The 23557-nt window shown below is 36.5% G+C and overlaps 1 protein-coding gene across 1 annotated transcript; it reads left to right on the forward strand.

The window, feature by feature from the left end:
• The first annotated feature begins 11270 nt into the window (after positions 1 to 11270).
• On the forward strand, positions 11271 to 22739 carry LOC104872204 (olfactory receptor 10AD1). Its single transcript, XM_010638381.1, has 2 exons — positions 11271 to 11383; positions 21776 to 22739. The coding sequence occupies exons 1-2, from the start codon at positions 11379 to 11381 to the stop codon at positions 22737 to 22739; spliced, it is 969 nt and encodes a 322-aa protein (XP_010636683.1). The 5' UTR covers positions 11271 to 11378.
• Positions 22740 to 23557: the final 818 nt, after the last annotated feature.

Below are 23557 nucleotides of genomic sequence, written 5' to 3' on the forward strand. Positions count from 1 at the left end.
AGGCAGGCCACCGAACCGCTGAGCTAAATCCCCGGCCCTATTCAATTTTTATTATGATAACTTTATGGTGTGCTTTAATATTAAGATGGGAAAATGCTTCTGGGGATCAAACTCAAGACCTCACACATGCTAGGAAAGCACTTTTGTCACTGAGCTTTACCTTCAACCCTAATGGTTCTTTTAAAGAATGCCTCTTAAAAAGTTTGGCTTTTCCAGTTCATTTTGAATTTGTATTATCAAGTTCTAGAAAGATAGCTGTTAATATTTTGATTGTGCTTGATTGCATCTATTATTGTATTTGGAGAACTATAGTTCTTTTTTTTTTTTTGTACTAGGGATCAAACTCTGGCCCTTGCACTTGCACAGCAGGCAGAAGAACCATTCAGCCAAATCCCCAGCCCTAACTATAGTTCTCTGCAGGTTCTTTGTGTTCTTAAGAAAAGTAGTATGGATGCCCTCTCCTGCCAGGAGCTGCCATCGCTCCAGCGCCAGGAAGGTAGCCATGTGGAGGCCCCTGAACCCCCACAACTCCCCTAACCTACCTCCCCCCACATGTGCACACTCTCAGATCTCCTGATTTTGCTAGTCTTTGGGCCCACTCTGCAGAGGCAGAGGTGGTCATAAAGGGTATTTTTCTGAGTTCCCAACTTTGAACATCTTTAAAGAAAGAGTGGTGTGGAGTTCAACCATTCAGAAGGTTGGGGAACTCAATCTGGGCCTTGCAGCCTGAGCTGTCTGCATCATGGGGTTCAGCCATCAGCTAACTGAGATCAGGGAACTTGTGTCCTAGCTCTGTCTGAGCCCCCATCCTAAATGGTAAATATACTATATTGAAAAGTTTTTTCACTGCAGACATGTTTTGGACTGCTTCTTGATTTCAATTTAATTCAAATAGTTTAAGGGTGATAGACTAGTGACAATCACAGGTGGTCAGTTTTTAAGTTGTGCTTGATCATATTGTGTTGCTGATTGTATCGGTTGGGATAAAGGATTGTGGTTGATTTGATGAGCTGCTTTCTCTGATGTGATGATGATGAGAATGTCTGTGGTTCATTAGAGACCCAGAAGATAGGGCGCAACTATATCAGGAAGATTTGGGTGATAGCCCAGAGATTAAACCAAGGACAGCCCGACAACAAAAATAAAAATGAGAAAACACTTATGCAAGACACAAAGACAGACTTCCAGTTTACCAATGGCAAACAGTAGGGCAAATGAGGATGAAAAGGCCAATAGTGAACCACCAGGACACCCTGAACACTAAGCACAGGAAGTAACAAAATAGATCAATCAGGCTCTAGAAAAATTCAAAAGAGAAATAATTTCCCAGATAACCATAGAGATGGTGAGCAAAATGAAAGTCATGATTCAAGACTCTAGAACAGAAACTGACAAAAAAATAGATGAGCTCAGGACCACAATAGAAGCCATGAAGGCCCAGCATAAGAAAGAAATGGAAAAAATAAATGCCCAACATAGGAAAGAAATGGAATCCATAAAACAGATTCAAACAGATATCCAGGAGATTAAACACACCAATGAAAGTGTATGCAACAGAATAAAAGAATGTGAAGATAGACTCTCAGATATAGAAGATAGGATTGCAGTCAGTGACCATGAAAAGAGAGGTTTCTTACAAACAGTAGGGGATCATGAGAAATCGATCCAACAACTCCTAGATGATGCAAAGAAGAATAACATAAGACTGATAGGAATACATGAAGTACCAGGAGAAAACACACATGACTTAAAAAAGCTCTTCAAAGAATTAATGACTGAAAACTTCCCAAACAGAGGGGAAGAATTTGACATTCAGATAAGTGAGGCATATAGGATCCCAACTAGCTACAATCAAAAAAAAAAATCTACACCTAGACATATAATAATCAAGATCCCAGAAACCCAGCAGAAGAACAAAATACTATAAGCAGTAAGAGAAAAGAAACAAATCACATACAAAGGAAAGCCCATCAGAATCACAGCAGACTTTTCAGCACAAACCCTTAGGGCAAGTAGAGCCTGGAATGAGATATTTCAAGTACTAAAAGAGAACAACCTCCAACCTAGACTGATGTATCCTGCAAAACTCTCTTTCAAAATGGATGGGGGAAATAAGATACTTCCACAGCAAAGAACACCTGAGAAACTACATGAATACCAAACCAATACTGCAAGCAATTCTAAACAATATCCTAGAAAAAGACAATGAAGGCAACAACACCATGAGGCCCAACAGAGCAAATCAAATAGGCAAGGCAAGAAACTAAAAGAAGAAGGCGAAAAAGTAAAAAGAGTCAACAAAAGGCCAATAACAGGACAATAATAAGTCAGTACATATCAGTTATAGCCATCAATGCCAATGCCTCAACTTACCAATCAAGAGAAATAGACTGCAGAATGGAATAAGAAGCAAAATCCAACAATATGTTGTATACAAAAAACACACCTAGTGCAAAAAGAAGCCCATAGACTGAAAGTGAAAGGATGGAAAACAATTCTTCATATGACAAGAGCCCAGAAAAAAGCAGGGGTAGCAATCTTATTTGCAGACAAAGTAAATTTCAAACCAAAACTGATTCTAGTAATATAGATGTAGGACAGTACTGTATCATACCTCTGTGAATGTAAAATATCTTGTACCTGCTTTATGATATGTAGTAGTGACCGTGCTTTATCAGAGCTATTTTTAATGATATTACTCTAGAATGTTCTCTTTCCAGATGATGATTAAGATGCTAATTTAAAAAATGGTGGCAGATACCACAACAGCAACAGAACTTTGCTGTTTTCTGGGTATTATTCTTTTCTTTGTTTTTTTGTTTTTGTTTTTTTAATGGAGTGTGCTGAATGTCTATAATTTTGTTGAGATGACTGCAGAACCTGGAAAAGCTGCTCTGCTGCTATTGATGCAGAACATTCTGCTATTATTGGTCTATATATATATTTTTTTTGAATTTTCAGAAACTTTAACTGTGCTGTCAACTTTAGAAAAAGTTATCCCAATTTACTGTGTTGAGTTGGCATTGTACAAGAAATGGACAGCCATATTGGTCTAGAAATGTTAATTTTTTCCATTTGTGCAGGGGTAACACACTGTATTAAATATGTAAGGTCATATCTACGTGGGTTTGATTACAGAAACTAATAAAGTATTCTCTAAATAATGAAAAAAAGAATAATATAAGACTACAAGAGCAAGAAGCAGTTCAAATATGTTCAGGGACCATTTTCCTCTTCAGAATTAAGGATTATTTTAATCTTACATCTTTTTTCTTTTACTTTCCTTTTTAGTTTTATCTTAGGATTCCCTGTTTTTAATGTTCATACAGAGATTTCTTTAACTGAAATACCAAACAGTTTCTCTGGTGTGAAAAACTATAATAGTACACAAGATCCTAATGAGATAATTAATAATGTGAAATAGGAAGTAAAGGGCTAAAGGTGTAGGGAAAGTGGGAAAGGTGGGGAAAGGTAATAAGGGAGAGGAAAAAAATATGAGAAAATGGAAATAAAGTGTTTGTAAATGGGGAGGGGAGGAGGGGGTGAAGGGAGGGCAGGGACAAGGGGAAAAATGAGAATCAAGACCTATCATGTAAAGGTACAGGATCCCAATAATGAATGTAACTGTATTGTATACCTAGACTGTACCAATAAATTAAATAAAAAGAAAAAAGAGAAAGGTAGTATGGGTTACTTCATATAAGATATAAACATTTTATATTATTATGCTTAGTTATTTTATAATGTTCCTGCTTTTAATGGGATTCTTTTTATTATTTTTTAAATTGGTTTATCTCTATTGGATTTTAAAGCTATTGTTATTTTACATTGATCTATCTGGCTATTTTTCATAGCTCTTCATTTATTTGTAGGCTGTTGCAGGGTAAATAGTTTTATCTCCTTCTAATCTGTGTACCCTATATTTATTTCTTCTTATTGTATTGCTTAATAAATCAAATATAATGTTGAATATTAACATTTTGATGTTCATTCTTGTCTTGCCTGTCTTGTTTCTAATTTTAATGAAATTGGTTGTTTCCAGAGTTAGATGTTTTCTTATTTTTTAGCAGATATTCTTTATCAAGCTAAGAAAATTTCTATTTCTAATCTCATAAAAGGTCTTATCATACATGCATGCTGAACTTTGCAATTTATTAGCATTTGCTTTCAGTTATGTTTTTCTCCATATGTATACAACTATATGAATTGATATACATGCATGTGTTGTATGTCATTAACTATATTTAAGTATTTTCTAATGTTTAATTACCTCTATATTCCTAGAAATAAACCTACTAAATCATGATGTAGTTTTAGTCTATGTTCACAGAATTTTTTACAGATTGCTTTTCTTATTAAGTTCTTGTTGTATACTAACATTATGTTAACTGTGCAAAAATAGGGAAATTTTCATCTTATGTGCTTGGAACGGTTTATTGAACATATGAGTTCTCCATTTCTTAAAATTTTTCTAGAACTTTCCCCTAAAGCCATCTCTGCCTGATGTATTTGGGGGTGCACATTACTACCTTTTCAATTTCTGCTATGATTAATGGACTACATAATTTTTGAAATTTTCCTTCAGAACTTTTAGATCATTTATACTTTATTAGAAAAATTTTACTTGATTTATATTTTTCAGATTTTATTATTAGTATAGGGTCTGTTTCCAACATGTTTTGATATTGGTCATTCATTTCTGAATAATTTGAAAACTACTTTGATTTCCTTTTTATGCAGAAATTAGTTCCAAAGTCTTTTTGTAACATTGTGCATGGATTTCATTACAATGGAAGAAAAATTTTAAAAAGCAAGTATCTGTGTTGTTTTACACCACTTTATTGAGGTATGACTGACATAAAAATCTGTACATATTTAATATTTATGCTTAATAAGTTTGGAGATAAGGATACATCTGTGAAACATCACCACAATTAAAGCCATAAACATATCCATCTGGTGTTTATTTTTAAACTCTTTTGTGTATGTGTTCTGATTGTATTGCATTGTAGTTAGTAAATATGGCATGCCTGGTTCTTGCTGGGGGAATTTGGTGATGTTTTCTGCCTGCTACATTCTCCCAGGTTCTGATTTAATAGGTCTGGAAGTTGGACCAAGTTATCTACTTTTTCAACAAGGGTCACTATTAGATTCTGATGCAGAAGATTCAGGCAGCACATATAAAAGTAATGAATTAAAAAATAATGCTCCATAGAAGATGTGGATTCTTTTTTCCTGGAAACTTCTGAACATGGAAGAAAGAGAATAATGGTCAGGACTGGTCCAAAGATAGTGCCTATACCCTCCCTGGGCTCTACACTGTGCTGCACTTCTACTCGGCTGTATGGTGTTAAGTAAGTTACTTAATCTTTCTGAATTTAGTCAAGATTATAAGAAATCCTATAGGAAAATGGATACAGATTGAGGATATACTCCTAAGTGAAATAAATAAGTAACACATGTGTAAATACCGAATAGTTTCTCTGGTGTGAAAAACTATAATAGTACATAAGATCCTAATGAGATAATTGACAATGTGAAATAGGAAGAAAAGGGCTAAAGGTGTAGGGAAAGTGGGAAAGGTGGGGAAAAATAAATGAAAAAATTAAAAAAAAGTATTTGTAAATGGGGAGGGCACAAGGGGTGAAGGGAGGGCAGGGACAAGGTGAAAAAATGAGAACCAAGACCTGTCATGTAAAGATACAAGGTCCCAATGATGAATGTAACTGTACTGTATACCTAAAATGTACCAATAAACTCAGTGAGAGAGAGAAAAAAAAGATTATAAGAAATCTATAATACAGCTTGTGAAAAACAGTATTTAATCAGTAATTTCTTCTAAGATGTCTAGTAGTTACATCCATCTAGGAAAGCTTGTCTGGAGCAAACTATTGGTTAGGTGAATGAACGGATAAGGATTACACAGACAGCACAGCCATCCTAGTTCTTCTGCCTCTGCTTCTTTTTAAACAGACGGAGTGATGAAAGCACTACATGGTAATGGGTTCACAGACCTCCCACCTTTGTATCTTTCTGACATCTCCTATTGAACTATTTCTTCTTAAATACCTTGGGTCAGGTGTCAGGGTCATCAGTTCTAGGTAGCTTCTACTACTAGGGATGAGAGCAAAAGAAGGCAGGAAACATGAAAATCATATGACCTGTGCTTCTTCCGAAACATAGTCTTGAGTGGGAAAAAGATTCTACCTGGGAAATCTGAAACTAAGAAATTCCAGGGCCCTTTGCCAATGAACAGGTCTCCTTAGGGATTCTAGAAGTTTGCTGATGTAATTAAACTCCTGAAATCTCACCAAATTAAGGCAGACTTCAAGAATGAATAGATCATGTGTTATTGTTAGTTTCCCATGAATCGCCAGTGACAAGTAGCCTCTTACTCTAATGTTAAGAACCCATTGGATAATTGTACTGCTACTTGTGTGTGTATGTGTGCACATGTACACATGTGTGTGTGTGTTCACATGTCTGTGTGCACACAGAGAACTGGGAGCTCACAACCCTATAAATAAGGAGCTGGTTTGCAGCAGAACTCATTGAACCCTTTGCTCTGAACCTGAGGTAAACACAGCCAATGTTCCTGCCAGCATTTGCTAAGGCCCATGGACAAGGTCAGTGATTATGCTCACTTCTTCAGTGAAATCTGACCCCTGCCTCTGTGAACATTCCAAGATGAACCCTCTCTGGTTCCTGTGTCCAGATCACACCAGGATTCTTCCCACAGAGGCCATGGAGGAGATGTCATAGGTCTTGGCTCTGTTAACCTCTACTATGCTCAGTTTCTTCCTCCTGAAGGGTATAGCCCTGTCTCTGCTATCCCAAATCTATGTAGTTAGTCACTTCTTCCCCTATATCTTATCTGTGTTACTACCAAGATCTCTGTTTACCCACCTGTTCTTGTGGCTCTGGCTGAGGGGCACATGGCTTGGATTTGACTGACAAAAATAGCCTGATTTTGAGGTGACCTGGTTTTAAAGTCTACAGAGTGGAAAGAGCCAGAAAAGACCAAGTATTTGCAGAACCACTTGGCTAAGGTGAGAGAATGCAAGCACATGTGCCATTGTGTTTTTGTGAGCCTCTAGGTCTGTGTCCTATTTTCCTATTTATCTTTCTGGGGTTTTCTGTCTCTTGTTCTAGCTCTCTGTCTGCCTCTGATGTCTGTTATCTCCCCTCTCTCTACCTTTTATCATTGTCCCATCCTCTTTCAGCAAGCATATGGGAAAGGGCACAGCCAGATAACTTCTTTTGTTTTTGATGATATATTTTTGAGCAGCCTTAATACAAGATGTTTAGGAAAGCCACAAAACCATAATTTGAATCTTGCTTCTTTATTACCTTCAGATCCTTGGAAAGTCAGAACCTTTGCTCTTTCCTGAGGCTGTATTTTACACCCTCACATGAGAGGCACATTTTTAAACACATATTTCCTCACAGGTTGTTTGTGAGAAACACAGAAGAGAATGAGAATTGTGGTGATTCAGAGAAACAGGAGGGATTGTTACAATTATTAAGTTTTTCACAATCTATTCTTGAATCCCCTTATTTCTAACTTTCTCACTTTATTTCCCTATTGGGTTTCATCTGCTTTCTGTTTACCATCCTCTTTTTTCCCCTATTGCCTGCTTCTCAGTGTATTTCTGTTTTCTTCTTTCACATTTGTTCTCTCTGTCCATATGCAGATGCACTTTTCCTGTTTGTGCATTTTTCATCTCTCGTCCTTTGAGAAATGATGCCAGAAGCATTTTAAAGAGGTTTGTGAATATATCACAAAATTAGATTAATATGAAGATCTAGTTTTTCTCATTTTTCTCTAAAACCTAAAGAATAAACAAAATTTTTAAGGATAGGATGAGGAGTTGGAGATAAGACAGCAATCTAATCTTCTCTACAATTAGTTTCCTGATCTGGGAAAGTGGTCTTTTTAAAACAATACTTTCTACTCCATTTTCTTTTTAAAACCATTCTGTGGAAGTGAAATATTGGTCAAGATCTTGAAATAACTCTTTCAATATATGAACAGCAAAGAAAAAAAGAAAAGAGATAAGAGCAAGTGAGGAGGTAATGGACATGCACTAAGCAATTACTGCATCTCACTCATATTAAGGTTATAATTTCCACTATCAGGTTGTCTTTATACCAATCCACAAGTGAAAGAAGTTAGATCAAAGTGCAATCAGTAAGTAATAAAACTGAAATGTACGGTTTAACCTTCTCTAATCCAAAAATCCAAAACTGAAAATACTCCAAAATCCAAAACTTTTTGAGGCCAGAGTTTCCACAAATGGAAAACTCTACAGCTGACCTTTTGAGATCAGCTGCAGTCAAAAATGCAGGAGCCCACACACAGTTTATTCAACATTTCCAATAGGAAAAGATCCTTTTATCACCCGTAAGCCTTGCTATCTTTTTCACACAAATTCACACTAGTGCCTGAGATAGTGACACCTTTGCTTTCTGACAGTTTAATGTACAGAAACTTTCTTCCTTACACAAAATTATTTTAAAATATTATATAAAATTCCTTGCAGTGGGCATGGTGGCACATGCCTATAATTCTGGCACTCTGGAAGGCTATAGCAAGAGAGTTCTGCATGAAAAACTTAGCAAGACCCTGGCTCAAAATAAGAAAAATTTTTAAAGCCTTGGAATGGTTCACTTCCAATGCTGCTAAATGAAACCTTTCAGACTATGTATAAGGTATATAGGAAACATAGGTGAATTTTGTGTTTAGATTTGTGTTCCATCCTCAAGATATTTTGTTATATGTATATACAAATATTCCCAAATCTGGAAACAAAACACTTCCCGTACAAAGCTTTTCAGATAAGGAATACTCAACTTGCACTGTTTTAGTTAATTCTACATAGTGCACATTGGCCATATATATGTGTTTCACATGTAGATATGGAGTCTCCAGGGTATGTATCCACTTTCTAATATTAGATGTCACTGACTAATTAATTCTAGTTCTTTCTAAGACTTTCAAATATTATCTCATGCCCTTACTTTTGTGATACTGATTATTTACTATCAACACAATTTCTCAAGAGAATTGTACTATTGTTCACATTAACCACATTATTGCTAAGCCTGCTGAAAAGAGCTCAATCTGTCTTGCTATCACCATCAACAAAGTATTTCTGTATAAATTTCTTACAAACCCATCTTGTACAAAAACCAAACCCTTAATATTCAGAGTCAAATTCTATGAGTAAATTAACTGGTCACTGTTTCAACTTAATTTCTCTCTGCCTCTTATGGTATATTTGGAGAGTGCTATTTTTGCTTATTTTTCCAAATTATTTGAAACACTTTCTAGGATATATATTGTTAAGATAAAAACCTATGTTATAGTTTGTTTTATTTTTGGTTTATATGTAATTTAGATTCAGAATCTGGTGGGAAGGTGATGAACAACTCTCAAGTATTTTATTGGAAAAATAGTGAAAACAAAAATCATCTAACATGAGGAAAATAGATTGAATGGAAGACTTAATATAAGGTTATCTGTGCTGCCTCCCACTTGCACCAATACTAGAGGGGTTTTCTTGAGACTAGAGCTTGTGCTTTCATCTTACCCATAGTAGTAAAAACTTGGCATGGCAAACAAGTGCTCTCATGCCAGTCAGACTATCATTAAATGTGAAGCATATGTGAGTTTATAGAGGATCCAACTGTAAGAGTAGAATCTAGACTAGATGGGGGTCTAGCTAGCACAACTGAAAATATTACTAAAATTTAGCATGTTATTTACTACTACATAGTAAAAATAAGGTTAAACATAAAGCTTAATCTGAACTCACAGTGCAAGACCCAAAGTCTCACTCCCACTCCACGGAGCGTGAACAGCCAAAAAGGCCTCCACGATGCTGGGTCCAAAAACCCAGCAAGGCTCCAGGAGCTTGACAAGCAGCGAGAAACCCAGGAAGGAACACACCAGGCTAGTTGGTAAACAGACCTTTATTAGTCTGGCCAGACAACACTCTCAGAACCAAATAGCTCAGAGAGGCACCAGCTCAGGGATTAGCACAGTTTTTAAAGACCAGAGGAGAGGATTGCAAGCACAACAAGTGGACAAGGGGTCAGGGGTCGGTTCTCTGCTATCCCTTGGGGGGTCTGGTTTATGACATGCCTGGCTTCCTGCTTTGATCTGCCCCAGACACCAGGATGTTCTGTTCTGATCAAAGTCCTAAGATATTACCTTTGTTTACCTGTACCAGGCTCACATACACTCTGTTCTAATCTTATCTGGGAGCAGAGCAGAAAGGAATGTACTTTGTTATATGCTGACTAACTAGGGGCTACACAGCGGTTTAGGATCTCACAACAGCGATCTTCCTGCCTCAGCCTCCAGAGTGCTAGGATTACAGATGTGTGCCACCATGCCTGGCTTATGAATTGAACTCTTAGAGAACAGCTGGTCATAGTATTTCAGTGAGAATGTTTCCTGGGATGCTTTTTCTTAACCTTTTTAAATCTCTTTCTTCAGTATTCTTTTGATTCCATCCTTCCCATTCCCCATACTATAATGCTTTGTCCAGGGATGATTTGATCAGCTTGTTTGCCACTGTTATTATATACACTGAAGTTTTAAAATATAAAATATACCTGCTTATTTAGTTGTTCTTATTAAACTCCATGTCTCCAACTGATATTTTTCTTGTTTCCCCTATTTCTGTAAACCCTACAGTTAGCAAGGTGATAAGGACAGCAAACAATGGTAAAATATTTAGCCTGAAGAAAAAGGCTAAAATTATTAATAAGTGTCTTCAGATCTCAAAACCCCTTGCCGACTCACCATAAGAAATCATTCCTTATTATAGGTTAAACCAAAGAATGAAGACTATAACTATATATAAAGGTGTGTGGGTTCTAATATGTGTATGTATAGGGCTCCAAATAAGCAGGATGTTATTTAATGGTATAACCTATGTTAAGAGGTGATGGTTTCTCCACTCTAGACATGTTGATATAGTTTTAAAAAGTTTTCTAAGGACTTAACAGGCCTGGGCTGTTTTGCCATTTTTATTTACTAGCTGTTCACCTTGGAAAAGTTGCTTTAATTCTTTGAACTTCTGTGAATGGAGATAGAATCTCTTTCATCAGATTTGTATGTATTAGGTAGGGTAATCTATGCTTTGTAAACTATAGGAGTAAATAACTTTAGAGTAGATGTTCCCGTGGAATTGGTTTGAGAAACTTCACATGAGAGATTATACATGCTAATAAGAGAACCTGCTGTCTTGCAGAGAGAATCCCAAAATCAGATGTCCTCCCTGATGACATCCTCAAGCTCTATGAGATTGTCCCTCTTCCTTATTGCAATGATTCTGTGACAGACCATTTCCAGTCTCAGCAACAGAATGAGGTAAGACATGTCCTATTTTATGTACAAACCATGCCATACATAATGAGTGCCCACCTAAAGGATATTAGATTATTTCTAGGTCCAAGTGGACTATGGAGTCAGAATTTCTTTTTTAATGTCCCTTTGCAACTTGGAGAAGTTTAGGTAAAACTTCTGGCTTCCTCACAGGCTCCAACAGAAACATGAAGATAAGAGGGAAAATGCACTGTATCCCAGAAGGACTATTTGCAAGTATAATTTTGCTTATATATTTTCAATTCAGTTGTACCAGATCTCAAGAGCCAATGTTAAATTTTCAGGGATTTTGAAAGTTATTGGTTAAACATAGACATTATTCAAAAATTATATCAACTCACAACTAAAAAATACTTAAAAATTAAAGTAATAGATATTCAAAAGTCATCACTTGCTAATTTTGTCATGACACTTTACTATGCTTCCAAGTTTATTTGTGTCTGTTATATCTGTATGGGAAAACAATATTATTGTGACCCAATGTGTTTCTCTTCCCAACTAGTGATGCTACATTAGTACTTTGAAATAGGGCATAGTGGAAAACTTTACACCAGAAAATTTTGCCAATGTTAAAAATAAGGTGACCCCACCCCCAGCCCACCAGGCATAAATGCAGCACAGACTGGTGAGAAATGGAGCCATGCAGGCACCCCAGCAGCATCACCACAACAGCCCCCAGCCCCCACCTCTGGCCCCCTGGTTGTGCCAGGACCTGGATCCACACTGCAGAGGCACAGGGGGTCATAAAAGCCATTGTACTGAGCTCCAGAAAATACAGCAGAAGTGAACAAGAGAAACAGGGCCTTTCTCCAGCTTCTTGATGAAAATTGAAGCCCAATAGAAAAGTAAAGAGAATCTCTGCAATAAAGGCACATTAGAGCACCATGGTTGGTAAGTTGGAGGGATCACCACCTCCCAACAAAACTTGGACTATCCTCAACGGAAGAGCAGCTGGAACCTGCAGTAGAACCTTGCAGAGTCCAACCCTGCAGGAGGTTAGGGAGCTCAGCTTGGGCGTTGGAGCCAGAAATCAGCCTGAATCTCAGGGGTCTGCAGCTGGTTTGCTGAGATTAACTGACTGTCCACATTGTCTATAATGACAGCAGAGACATACCTTGAAGGAGACCCTCCATTTTTTTTATTTAAAAATTATTTTCCCACTCTTCAAATTCTTCCTTTTTTTCTTTTTTCTTCTTTGTTCTCTTTTACTTCTCTTTCCAACTTACTATCTCACTCTCACACACTGTTCTTCACCTCCCTTTCTGTTTCTCTTCCTGCCCTAATTCAGATTTCTTCTTTCTTTTTCTTTTCTTCTCTTTTTCCTTCACTCAGTTGTCACTGGTTTCAAAGGAAACTGAGTATAGTTTCTAGATTCCCTACTTCTGTTAGGTTGTTTTATTCTTGTCTCTGTTCTTTCATTCTGTCTTTCCCTCTTGCTTTCAACAGTTTCCTAGAGTTTGTGTGATATTTCTGTGTCCTTTGGCCTCACTCTAACTTTCCCCTATCCTTCTACCTATCTATCCCTCTCTTCCCAACTGCTTCTAAGTCCCCATCCTGAAGGGTAAAGTTGCTATAATGAAGAGTTTATTCACTATAAACATATTTTGGGCTGGTCCTAAATTTTGATTTAATTCACATGGTTAAAGGTGATAGATTGTTAACTACCACAAATTGTCATCTTCTAAGCTGTGCTTGATGCTATTAAATTGCTGATTGTATCATTTGGGCTAAGGTGTTGTGAGTGACCTAATCAGTTGTCCTTCCTGGTATATTGAAAATGAGATTGTCTCAGAGTCACTAGCGACTCAAAATCTAAAGATCAGCTATATCTGGTAGATCAAAGTATTAATCCAGGAATTAAAGCAAGGACAGTACCAATAACAAATACAGAAATGAGAAAACATTTAAGCAAGGCACAAAGGCAGAATTGCAGCTCACAAAAGGCAAATTCAGGGGAAAACAAGGTGGAAAAGTCTGTTCAACCAACAGAACTCCCTGAACTGATAGCACAAGAAGTAACAAAACAGATGAATGAGGCTCTAGAAAATTCAAAATAGAAATAATTTCCCAGATAATGACAGAGATGGTGAGAAGAATGAAAGACATGATTGGATACTCTAGAACAGAAACAGATTTTTAAAAATAGATGAGCTCAGGCCCATGATAGAAACCATGAATGCCCAGTATAGGGAAGAAATGGAAACCATAAATGTGCAACATAGGAAAGAAATGGAATCCATGAAACAGATTCAAATAGATATCCAGGAGATTTTAAAAAAAACTCTATTGATACTATATACAACAAATTAACCCAATCTGAAGACAGACTATCAGATATAGAAGACAGAATGATGGTCAGTGACCATGAAAAGAGAGATCTCTTAAAAATAGTAAAGGACCATGAGAAATCAACCCAACAGCTCCTAGATGACATAAAGAAGAATATAAAAGACTGATACAATTGCATGAAAAAGCAGGAGAAAATACAAAAGACATAAGAAAAACTGTTCACAGAATTAATGACAGAAAACTTCCCAGAGTGAAAGAAGGTGACACACAAATAAGTGAGGCATATAGAACTCCAACTAACCATGATTAAAAACAAAGATCTACACCTAGACATATAGTAGTCAAGATCCTAGACACCCAACAGAAGAACAAAATACTACCAGCAGTTAGAGAAAAGAAACAAATCACATGCAAGGGAAAGCCCATCAGAATCACATCAGACTTTTCAACACAAACCCTCAAGTAAAGGAGAGCCTGGTGTGAGGCTAAACTAAAAAAAAAAAAAAAAACCCTAAAAACCCTAAGCCTAGAAGAAAACAACCTCAAAGCTAGATTGATGTGCCCTGCAAAACAATCTTTCAAAACTGATGGGGAAATAAGATACCTCCATAACAAAGAACTCCCGAGAAACTTCATGAATACCAAACAGCACTCCAAACAATTCTAAACAATACCCTAGAAAAAGGCAATGAGGGTTACAACTCCAAGAGGCCCAACAGAGCAAATCCATGAAGCAAGGCAAGAAATTAAAAGGAGAGGGGGAAAAACTAAAAAGGGCCAACAACAGGACAATAACATGACAATGATAAGTCAACACATATCAGTTATAACCATAGATGTTAATGGCCTCAATTCACCAATCAAAAGAAATAGACTGGCAGAAAGGATTAAGAAGCAAAATCCAACAATATGCTGTATACAAGAAACTCTCCTAGTTTAAAAAGAAATGCATAGACTAAAAGTGAAAGGATGGAAACAGTTCTTCATGCAACAGGAACCCAGAAAAAAGTAGGAGTACCTATCTTATTTGCAGACAAAGTAAATTGCAAACCAAAATTGATTAAGAGAGACAAAAAAGAGCACTACATTCTTACAAAGGGAACAATCCAAGAGGAAGAAATGACAATCATAAATACATATGCTCCAAATACTATGTCCCCAACTAAACAAAACAAATATTAAAGGTCATGAAAAAACAATAAGTACTAATACAATTGTAGTGGGGAACCTAAATAACCCACTGTCACAGATAGATGGGTCATTTAGGCATAAAATAAACAACAAAATATTAGAACTGAACCAAACTTTTGAAAAAATGGACTTAATAGATGTCTACAGAGTGTTCCACACCATAAAATAACAATATACATTCTTTTTTTCTGCACATGGGTCATTTTTCAAAGTAGACCACATACTAGCTCATACAACATGTTTAAGTAAATGCAAAGCAATTGAAGTTATCCCTTTTATACTATCAAACCATACTGCAATTAAACTGGAGATCAATAGCATAAGAAACAACAAGAACTTCACAAACACACAGAAATTGAACAATACTCTCCTGAACCACCAATGGGTCACAGCGGAAATTAAAGAAGAAATTAGCAGTATTTACAAATTAATGATAATGCCAATACAACATACAGAAATCTATGGGACATGATGAAAGCACTTCTATAAGGGAAATTCATAGCAGTGAATGCCAAAACTAGGAAAATAGTACAAGATCAAATAAACAACTTGATGCAGAACCTCAAGCTCCTAGAAAAAGAAGAGCAAGAAAAACCCAAAACTTGTACAAAGGAGGAAATTATAAAGATCAGAGCATAAATCACTACAATGGAGACTAAGAGAATGATACAAAAAAATCAATAAATCAAAGAGTTGGTTTTTCAAGAGTAAATAAAACCATAAACCCTTAGCCAGCCTTATTAAAAAAAATGAAAGAAAGGCTTAAATCCATGAAATTAGGAACAAAAATGGTGAAGTCACAACAGAACCAGCAGAAGTCCAGAGGATCATCAATACCTACTTTGATAACCTACACTCTAATAAAATGGAAAACATGGAAGAAATGGACAGATCTCTAGATACATATGAATTACCACACTTAAACAAAGAAGATATAAAAAAAATCTAAACACCCCAATTACAATCAGTGAAATTGCAAACATAATTTAAAAATTATCAACAAAGAAAAGCCCAGGTCCTGATGGCTTCACTGCTGAATTCTACAAGACATTTAGTGAAGAACTATTGCCACTACTCTCTAAACTTTTCAATGAAATTGAAAGGGAAGCAATACTTCCAAATTCAATCCTGGAAATAAATGTTACTTTGATTCCAAAACCAGGGAAAGACCCAACCAAAAAAGATAACTACAGATAAATCTCCCTAATGAGCATAGATGCAAAAATCCTCAACAAGATGCTGGCAAACAGAATACAGAGGGTCATCAAGAAGATCATACACCTTGATCAAGTTGGATTTATCTCAGGGTTGCAAGGCTGTTTCAACATATGTAAATCAATAAATGTAATACACTATATTAACAAAGTCAAGAACAAAAAAAAACATATAATCATCTCAATAGATGCAGACAACCTACAATATGGGAAAAAAATTTTACCAACTGTTCCGTAGACAAACGTCTACTATCTAGAATATATAAAGAACTCAAAAAAATCAGACCTCCTCCCAAATATAAAGACCCAATTCTAAAGTGGGCATCTGAAATGAACAGACATTTCTCAGGCAAAGAAGTACAAGCAGCAAATCAATATGAAAAAAATGTTCAACATCACTGGTCATTTGAGAGATGCAGATGTAAAAACATACTGAGATTTCACCTCACCCCAGAAAGAATGGCTGCTATCAGGAAATTAACCAATAACAAATGCCGACAGGGTTGTGAAGAGAAAGGAATCCTTCTCCATTGTTGGTACTCGTGCAACCACTGTGGAAATCAATGTAGAGCTACCTCAAAACCTAGGATTAGAGGTCCCATTTAACCCAGCTATCCCTCTGCTGGGTATCTTTCAAAAGGATTAAAAGAATCATACCACAGCAATATACGTGCACCCATGTTTATAGCAGCACAGCTTGTAATAGCTAAAACTTGGAAACATCCCAATTGCCCATCAATTGGAGTCTGGATAAAGAAGATTTTTGGGTTGTTTTTTTTTTTTAAATAAAATAGAGTACCACTCAGCCATAAAGAATGAGAATCTAGAGACATTTATAGCTAAATGTTGCACATTGAGGCTAAACTCTTAAGTGAAATAAATAGGACACACATGTAAATACCAAATAGTTTCTCTGGTGTGAAAAACTAAAAGTGTAAATAAGGTTCAAATGGTATAATTGATACTGTGAAATAGGAAGAAATGGGCTAAAGGAGTAGGGGGAGTGGGAAGGGTTGGGGAAAGGAAAGAAAGGAAAAGAAAAACTATGAGAAAATGAAAAAATGGAAGCAAAGTTTTTGAAAATAGGGAAGGGTGGAGAGGTGAAGGGAGGGCGGGGGTATGGGAGGAAAATAAGAACCAAGATACATCATGCAAAGGTACAAAATCCCAATGATGAATGTAACTGTACTGTTTTCCTAAAAAGTAGCAATGAACTCAATGAGAAAAAAAAAAAAAAGTTGTACTCCCAGAGCCAGTTTCAGCAGTTACAGGCACACCACTCCTTTATTTGTCTAGATGATTCAGCCAGTCCTCATAGGGCATCCAGAAGCCTGAAGCAATGTGGACAGGTAAATGACAATGAAACATCTGTAATAAGACTCCTCAGGTTTTAATTTGAACTTCATTACTTACTATATGACCTTGGGCATGTTACTGGTCTTTTCTGTGCACCTGTAAAACAAAAATTTTAAGAAGACCTCCTAACACATAGGATTGTTGTGAAGCTTAAAAGTTACTACTTATATTTAATACATTTAGAACAAACAATACCTAATACATAGTATGTTTTATAATTACTTTTATTTAGATTTTTAATTATGACAAGGAAATATCTTTCTCTTTTACTGAGAACTTTTTTAAATTATGACAAGGAAATATCTTTCTCTTTTACTAAGAACTTTAAAATCCAGTATTAATGTCATAGTTTATCAAATACCTTTATAACTGACTAGAAGTTTTTCATTTTTAATATATTAACATGGTGAGCTGTATTAGTGGAATTCCTACTATTAGAAGAACTTAAATCACTGTAATGAATTTCACTTGGCAAAAATGGTGCACTGTTCTTTGAATGTATTGCTAAATTCTATTCTCTAACAATTTATTTAGTTTATTTCACCATAAATTGTCTTTGCTATAATTTTTTGTGTACTTTTTAGGTTTTGGTCTTCATAGTTTAATTATTTTGTGAAGTAGTCAAAGAGCTTTTATTTTTCTATTTTTTCAGAGTTTCAGTAGGATTGGAAAATATCTGATTGCTATAAGATTAGAAACAATTTGCCAGTGGAGCTACAAAATTGTGGAGCTATTTTTGGAGTAGTTCTTTGTCATTTTTCTGGGGTTTGGTTTTACTTTAGAATTTCCTGGAGAGCTTTTAAAAATACTGATGCCTCTATAAGGTAACAGATATGCTACCAGCTTGACCTCACCATGTCATGGGGTAGACATATACGAAAGAATCACATTATACTTCGTAAATTAAATTTTTTAAAATACTGATAACTGAATCTCTCCCAGTACCTTCTGTTTCAATGCTCTGGCACACAACACGAACATGGGGGCATTGCAACACTGTTTAAGAGACTATAATTTGAAGCCAATGAAGTAATTTTCAACTACTGTGTTGCATTCATTTTATTCAAGATAGTAGTTTAATTTTATCTGTCTTTGCTTCAAGGAATTTTAGTAATTTATTTTAGTCCAGAAAATTTTCTATATCCAAAGCTCTCAAACTGATTATCATAAAATTTTGCAAAGCAATGTTGCATAATTATTTTCTTTTCTTTGTAGCTGTGATTGTTTCTCCATTTTAAAATTGTATATTTTTGCTTTCCTGTCTTCACGTCATTTTTGGTTGTTATTAGATAGTAGGTTTTTTGTTGGTCTTTTCAAATGGCCAGTTCATAAGTTTATTTATTAAGCCTCTTTTTATGTTTTCTTATTTAATAATTGCTTCTTTGTTTCTTACAAATTTTCCTTTTCTGGTCTTCCTTAGATTAGCTTTGCTTAGACATTTCTCACCTTTTCAGCTATTCCATTTTGTTTTATTTCATGCAATGTCATTTATCCTGTTTTCTGTTAAGTAATGAAAGTATTTCAGGTTATTAAATTTTTTTAATAAATATCTAGGTAGAATACTTTTTAATATATAACACTTTCAGTTTTCATATATTTTCAAGTAGCTTGTAGTTGTTTATTTCCTGTTTGATCTGAGAGTTGTGTCCAGCAGACTTTTTATCTTTTCAATTTTCAAGTAGGTGGGGTTGTTTTTATGATCATGTCTAGATTTATTGTTGTCACAGAATTGCTTCTGAATTAACTGGACAATCCTTCCAAAGCAACCCTTTGATCTTACTTAATTGAATAAGCTTAACACCAAGCCCTTAAAATGTGTAAAACAACAGATATATTGGTTAATAAATAGAAAAGAAAGTGATACTAGCTGTCCTTCCATCCCAGGAGACTGATCCCTATTTTGAACCTTCATCTTGGTAAGGAAGTGGTTGAGACTTAACAAACCACCTAAAAAGATGGACCTTCCATCAGGTATAGAATCCTAGGTATGTGGCTAAGACTAAGGCCTTTTTCATTGGCTTTCCCTCCACGTCTCTTAGAAGCAAATCCACTCTCTAAAATCATTATAGAAGGCAAATCAGCAAACGTGTTCTTTGGAGAGCTCACTTGTAAATATTTCAGGGTTTGCATGATGAGTTACTAATATTGTATGGAACATAGTTATAATTAAAATTTCATTTTTCATTATATCACTTTTAACTAGTATTTGTACATTGCATTTTTATTTGCTAAATCTGGCAACCCAACTTGAAAGCCTTATGATCTCTGTGGCAGTGGCTTAGTTGTAATGAGGAGACAGCCATAGACAATCACAAATGAATGGATATGGTTGTATACCAGCTAAATTTTATTTGTAGGAGTAGATAGTGGATCATATTTGGTTTGAGAGCCATAATTTGCCCACCCCTACATTAAACCAGTGTTTTTCAAGATTTAATGTGCTTCAGAATCATATGGGGGGCTTGTTAAAATGCTGATTGATGTGCCCAATCCCTTGAGTTTTATGTTTCAGCAGATCTGGAGTAAAGCCCTGCAATTTTTATTATTTTCACATTCTGCTGCTGCTAAGCTAGCATCCACACTTTGAGTACCACTGCATTAGAAGAAATGCCTTATTGTCTTTTTAGGTCTAAACCCCATCCAAAGGAACATAAGCTTATCTATTGTCATTCATTTAAAGATTTCATCTATTTTTTTGAGACCAAAATTAAATGCTAAACTGTAAATAGTGTCATGGCCAGAAATTCCTGACCAGCAGGAATTCTCTAACACACAGTTCCCTAATTGCACAAAGTCACACCTTCTCAGGGATGATTAGAAAAACGGTACTGCTTCCCCTGAATTCATGCTCTCTGGGGCTGTAAAGTGGGATGGAGTGAAATTGGTCCCAGTGCTTCATTCAGATAAAAATGAGCTTTCATCCTTTTTTTTTTCCCCCTTTCTCCCACATAGACATATTAGATCCCCCAACCTGGAATCAACTGTACTTGCTTCATTTTGTCCTGAAGATACTTTTCCTCCCACCCCTACTGCCACTTAAGTCTCAGTGGCAGGTTCTACTCAAGTCCTGTGCTAGTTTCAAAAACTTTTAAAATATAAATATAGAAAAACAAAATGAAAAGATATGAAACATTAAAGTGATTTTTCTTCCTAGATGATTGTTTTTATCTCCTTGTTAATTTTTGTTTTTCCTTTTTGGAATTTTCCAGATGTGGCAAAATAGGCAAACATTATGCTTATAGTAAAAATAATGCCAATTTTTACTTTGAAAACTCAGCCATTTATTTTTTCCACTCTCTGATTGTAGTCCTACCCATTGACTTACAGAGAAAAAATAAATTCTTTGTTCTAGTTGGAAAACTTATTTAAGAGATTGTTCAGATTCTAAGTCTTCCAGTTAAATTTTCTTTCAAGGGATTGTTTTATTTCTAAAACATACATAGTTCCTAGATTCATCCCCATCCTCTTTTCTCTGAACTCAGTCCCAATGATGGATAATCATTTAATCAAGATAGCTGAGAATAACATAGAATCAATAAAAAGATCAGTGAGGACATTAAAGACGGAATAAGGATAGATAAACACAAAAGACTTTTAGGAAGCCGGGTGTGATGGGTGGCACAAGCCTGTAATACCAGCACTTGGAGGCTGAGGTAGGAGGATTGCTTTGAGTTCAAGACCAGCCTGGGCTACAGATGAGTTCAGAGCCAGCCTGAACTACAAAGGGAGACCCTGCCTCTACACTCCCCAACACCATGAAAAAAGACTTTTAGGTCAGTGAAATCACTTTGAGAACATTTGTCCAAATATTTAGGATATACAACACCAAAACTGAACTCTAACATGACCTGTAGACTTTGCTGAACATGACATGTCAATATAAGTTCAACATTTGGAATGAATACACTGTTCTGGTGTTGGACATTGACAGTAGTGGAGATAGCACATGTATTGGGAAAGGTGGATACGGGAAGTCTATATTTTCTGCTCAATTCTGTTTTGACCCTAAAAATGCCCAAAGGGTGAATTCTATTTAAAAAAAAATAAAAAGCCCAGGACTAAATAAAATATTTCAGGTGAAACCTCCTTGACACAAAGTGTGATAAACATTACTTGGCTTATGATGTAGTTCCTTTAATCCAGCCTACAGTAACACCAGCATTTTCTGTGCCTGGCATGCTGACTCACATGAGGTTTACTGGAATTGTCATTTACTGTCTTTTGGATTTAATTAAAGCATATCTGCTTTGTAGAAGTAAGTTAGCCAAGATGACTGCTATGCACAACTAACTCACCTGTGTTTTTCCTGACCTCCTTCCTCAAGCAGGACCCAGACAGGAGACCTTCAGAACAGCAGCACAGTGACAGAGTTCATCCTTGTGGGCTTTGAGAAGAGCCCCCCTGCCACTCAGGCATTGCTCTTCATTCTCTTCCTAGTGCTCTACAGCCTTGCCATGGCCATGAATGGCCTCGTCGTCTTCATCACATGGACAGACCCCAGGCTTAGCAGCCCTATGTACTTCTTCCTTGGCCACCTTGCTTTCCTGGATGTCTGCTTCATCACCACCACCATCCCACAGATGCTGATCCACCTGGTAGTCAAGAATCATACTGTATCTTTTGCCTCCTGTTTGACTCAAATGTATCTGGTTTTTGGTGTCGGTGTGACTGAGTGCATCCTCTTGGCTTTCATGGCCTATGACCGTTATGCTGCTATCTGTCACCCACTAAGTTATGCCCAGATAATGAACTGGAAGGTCTGTATTAGACTGGTGAACACTTCCTGGATTGTGGGGATGATCAATGGAATCCTTCTTGACTACATGACATTTAGAGGTCCATTCTGTAGAGACAACCATGTAGAAAACTTCTTCTGTGAGGCCCCCATTGTGATCATCCTCTCTTGTGGGGACCCTCAGTTTAGTCTGAAGGTAATCTTTCTTGATGCCGTTGTGGTGCTGCTCAGTCCCATGGTCCTCATTATCACCTCCTATGTCCGCATCCTGGCCTCCATCCTTGGCACAACCTCCTCCTCAGGTCGGGGCAAGACCTTCTCAACTTGTACCTCCCACCTAACCGTGGTCATCATTTTCTACACCTCAGCTATGTTCTCTTACATGAATCCTCGAAGCACACATGGGCCAGACAAAGACAAGCCTTTCTCCCTCCTCTATACCATCATCACCCCCATGTGCAACCCCATTATCTACAGCTTGCGCAATAAGGAAATGAAGGGGGCTATGGTGCGGGCCTTTAGGAGAACCAATCTGGCCCAGGCAGAGTCTGCCTAAGAGGAAAGACCCTGGGAAAAAAGCTCCCTCCCCTATGTTAGTTACCCCTTTCCCAACCTGGACGGGTGAGTAACTCTCCAACGCTCAAAGGCTCCAAGAAAGACAATTCCTGCTTCCTTGGCTCCAGACTCAGACCTGGAAGTTTATGCTGATATTTAAGACTTGACTCTATGACTTCATTTCCAGAAGACTGATCCTCCAAAATTTCTCTTAGTAATATAACTCATGATAGGAGGTACAAATGCCATGCAATGCAGTTTCAGAATCAGGGAAAAGACAGTCATGCCTCTAAAGAGAAAGAAATTAAAGAAAAATACCAAACCATGCTCTTAAGAGCATTAGTTTCTAGTGGAAAAATCAATCCATAGGAGAAATGGCTTTGGGAAAGAAATAGATTGAGAGATGTATGGTTATTTGTGGGTGTGTGGATGCAGTAGGTTGAAGAAATGTGCTATGAAATGTGATTATCATCCCTGCATGGTAGCCCTCAAGTTCTTCAATTAAGTTTCTAGGAAAAAAAAAAAGAAATGAATCAATGAGATTGTATTGCTAACCAAATCCACATGCTAAATATATGTGGATTAATAAAAAAAAGAGAGGACATAAGAAAGAGAAGACCTGAGAGCAACAATTTCTCCAGATTGTAATTGGGGGTTCAAACCGTATAACACAATATCTCAGGAAATCTTTGAGATTTCTGCATTATACAACACTGAAGCAAGAGTACTTTAACATTTTTGCACATTTATTTCCCACTTGAAAATCTTATCGGTGGGTATGTGCTGTAAAATCTAAATGTATCATTTTTGAAGATTCCT

Source organism: Fukomys damarensis, unplaced genomic scaffold (assembly GCF_012274545.1).
Source record: "Fukomys damarensis isolate Sample0158 unplaced genomic scaffold, DMR_v1.0_HiC HiC_scaffold_15, whole genome shotgun sequence".
In the NCBI taxonomy this organism is placed as follows: domain Eukaryota; kingdom Metazoa; phylum Chordata; class Mammalia; order Rodentia; family Bathyergidae; genus Fukomys; species Fukomys damarensis.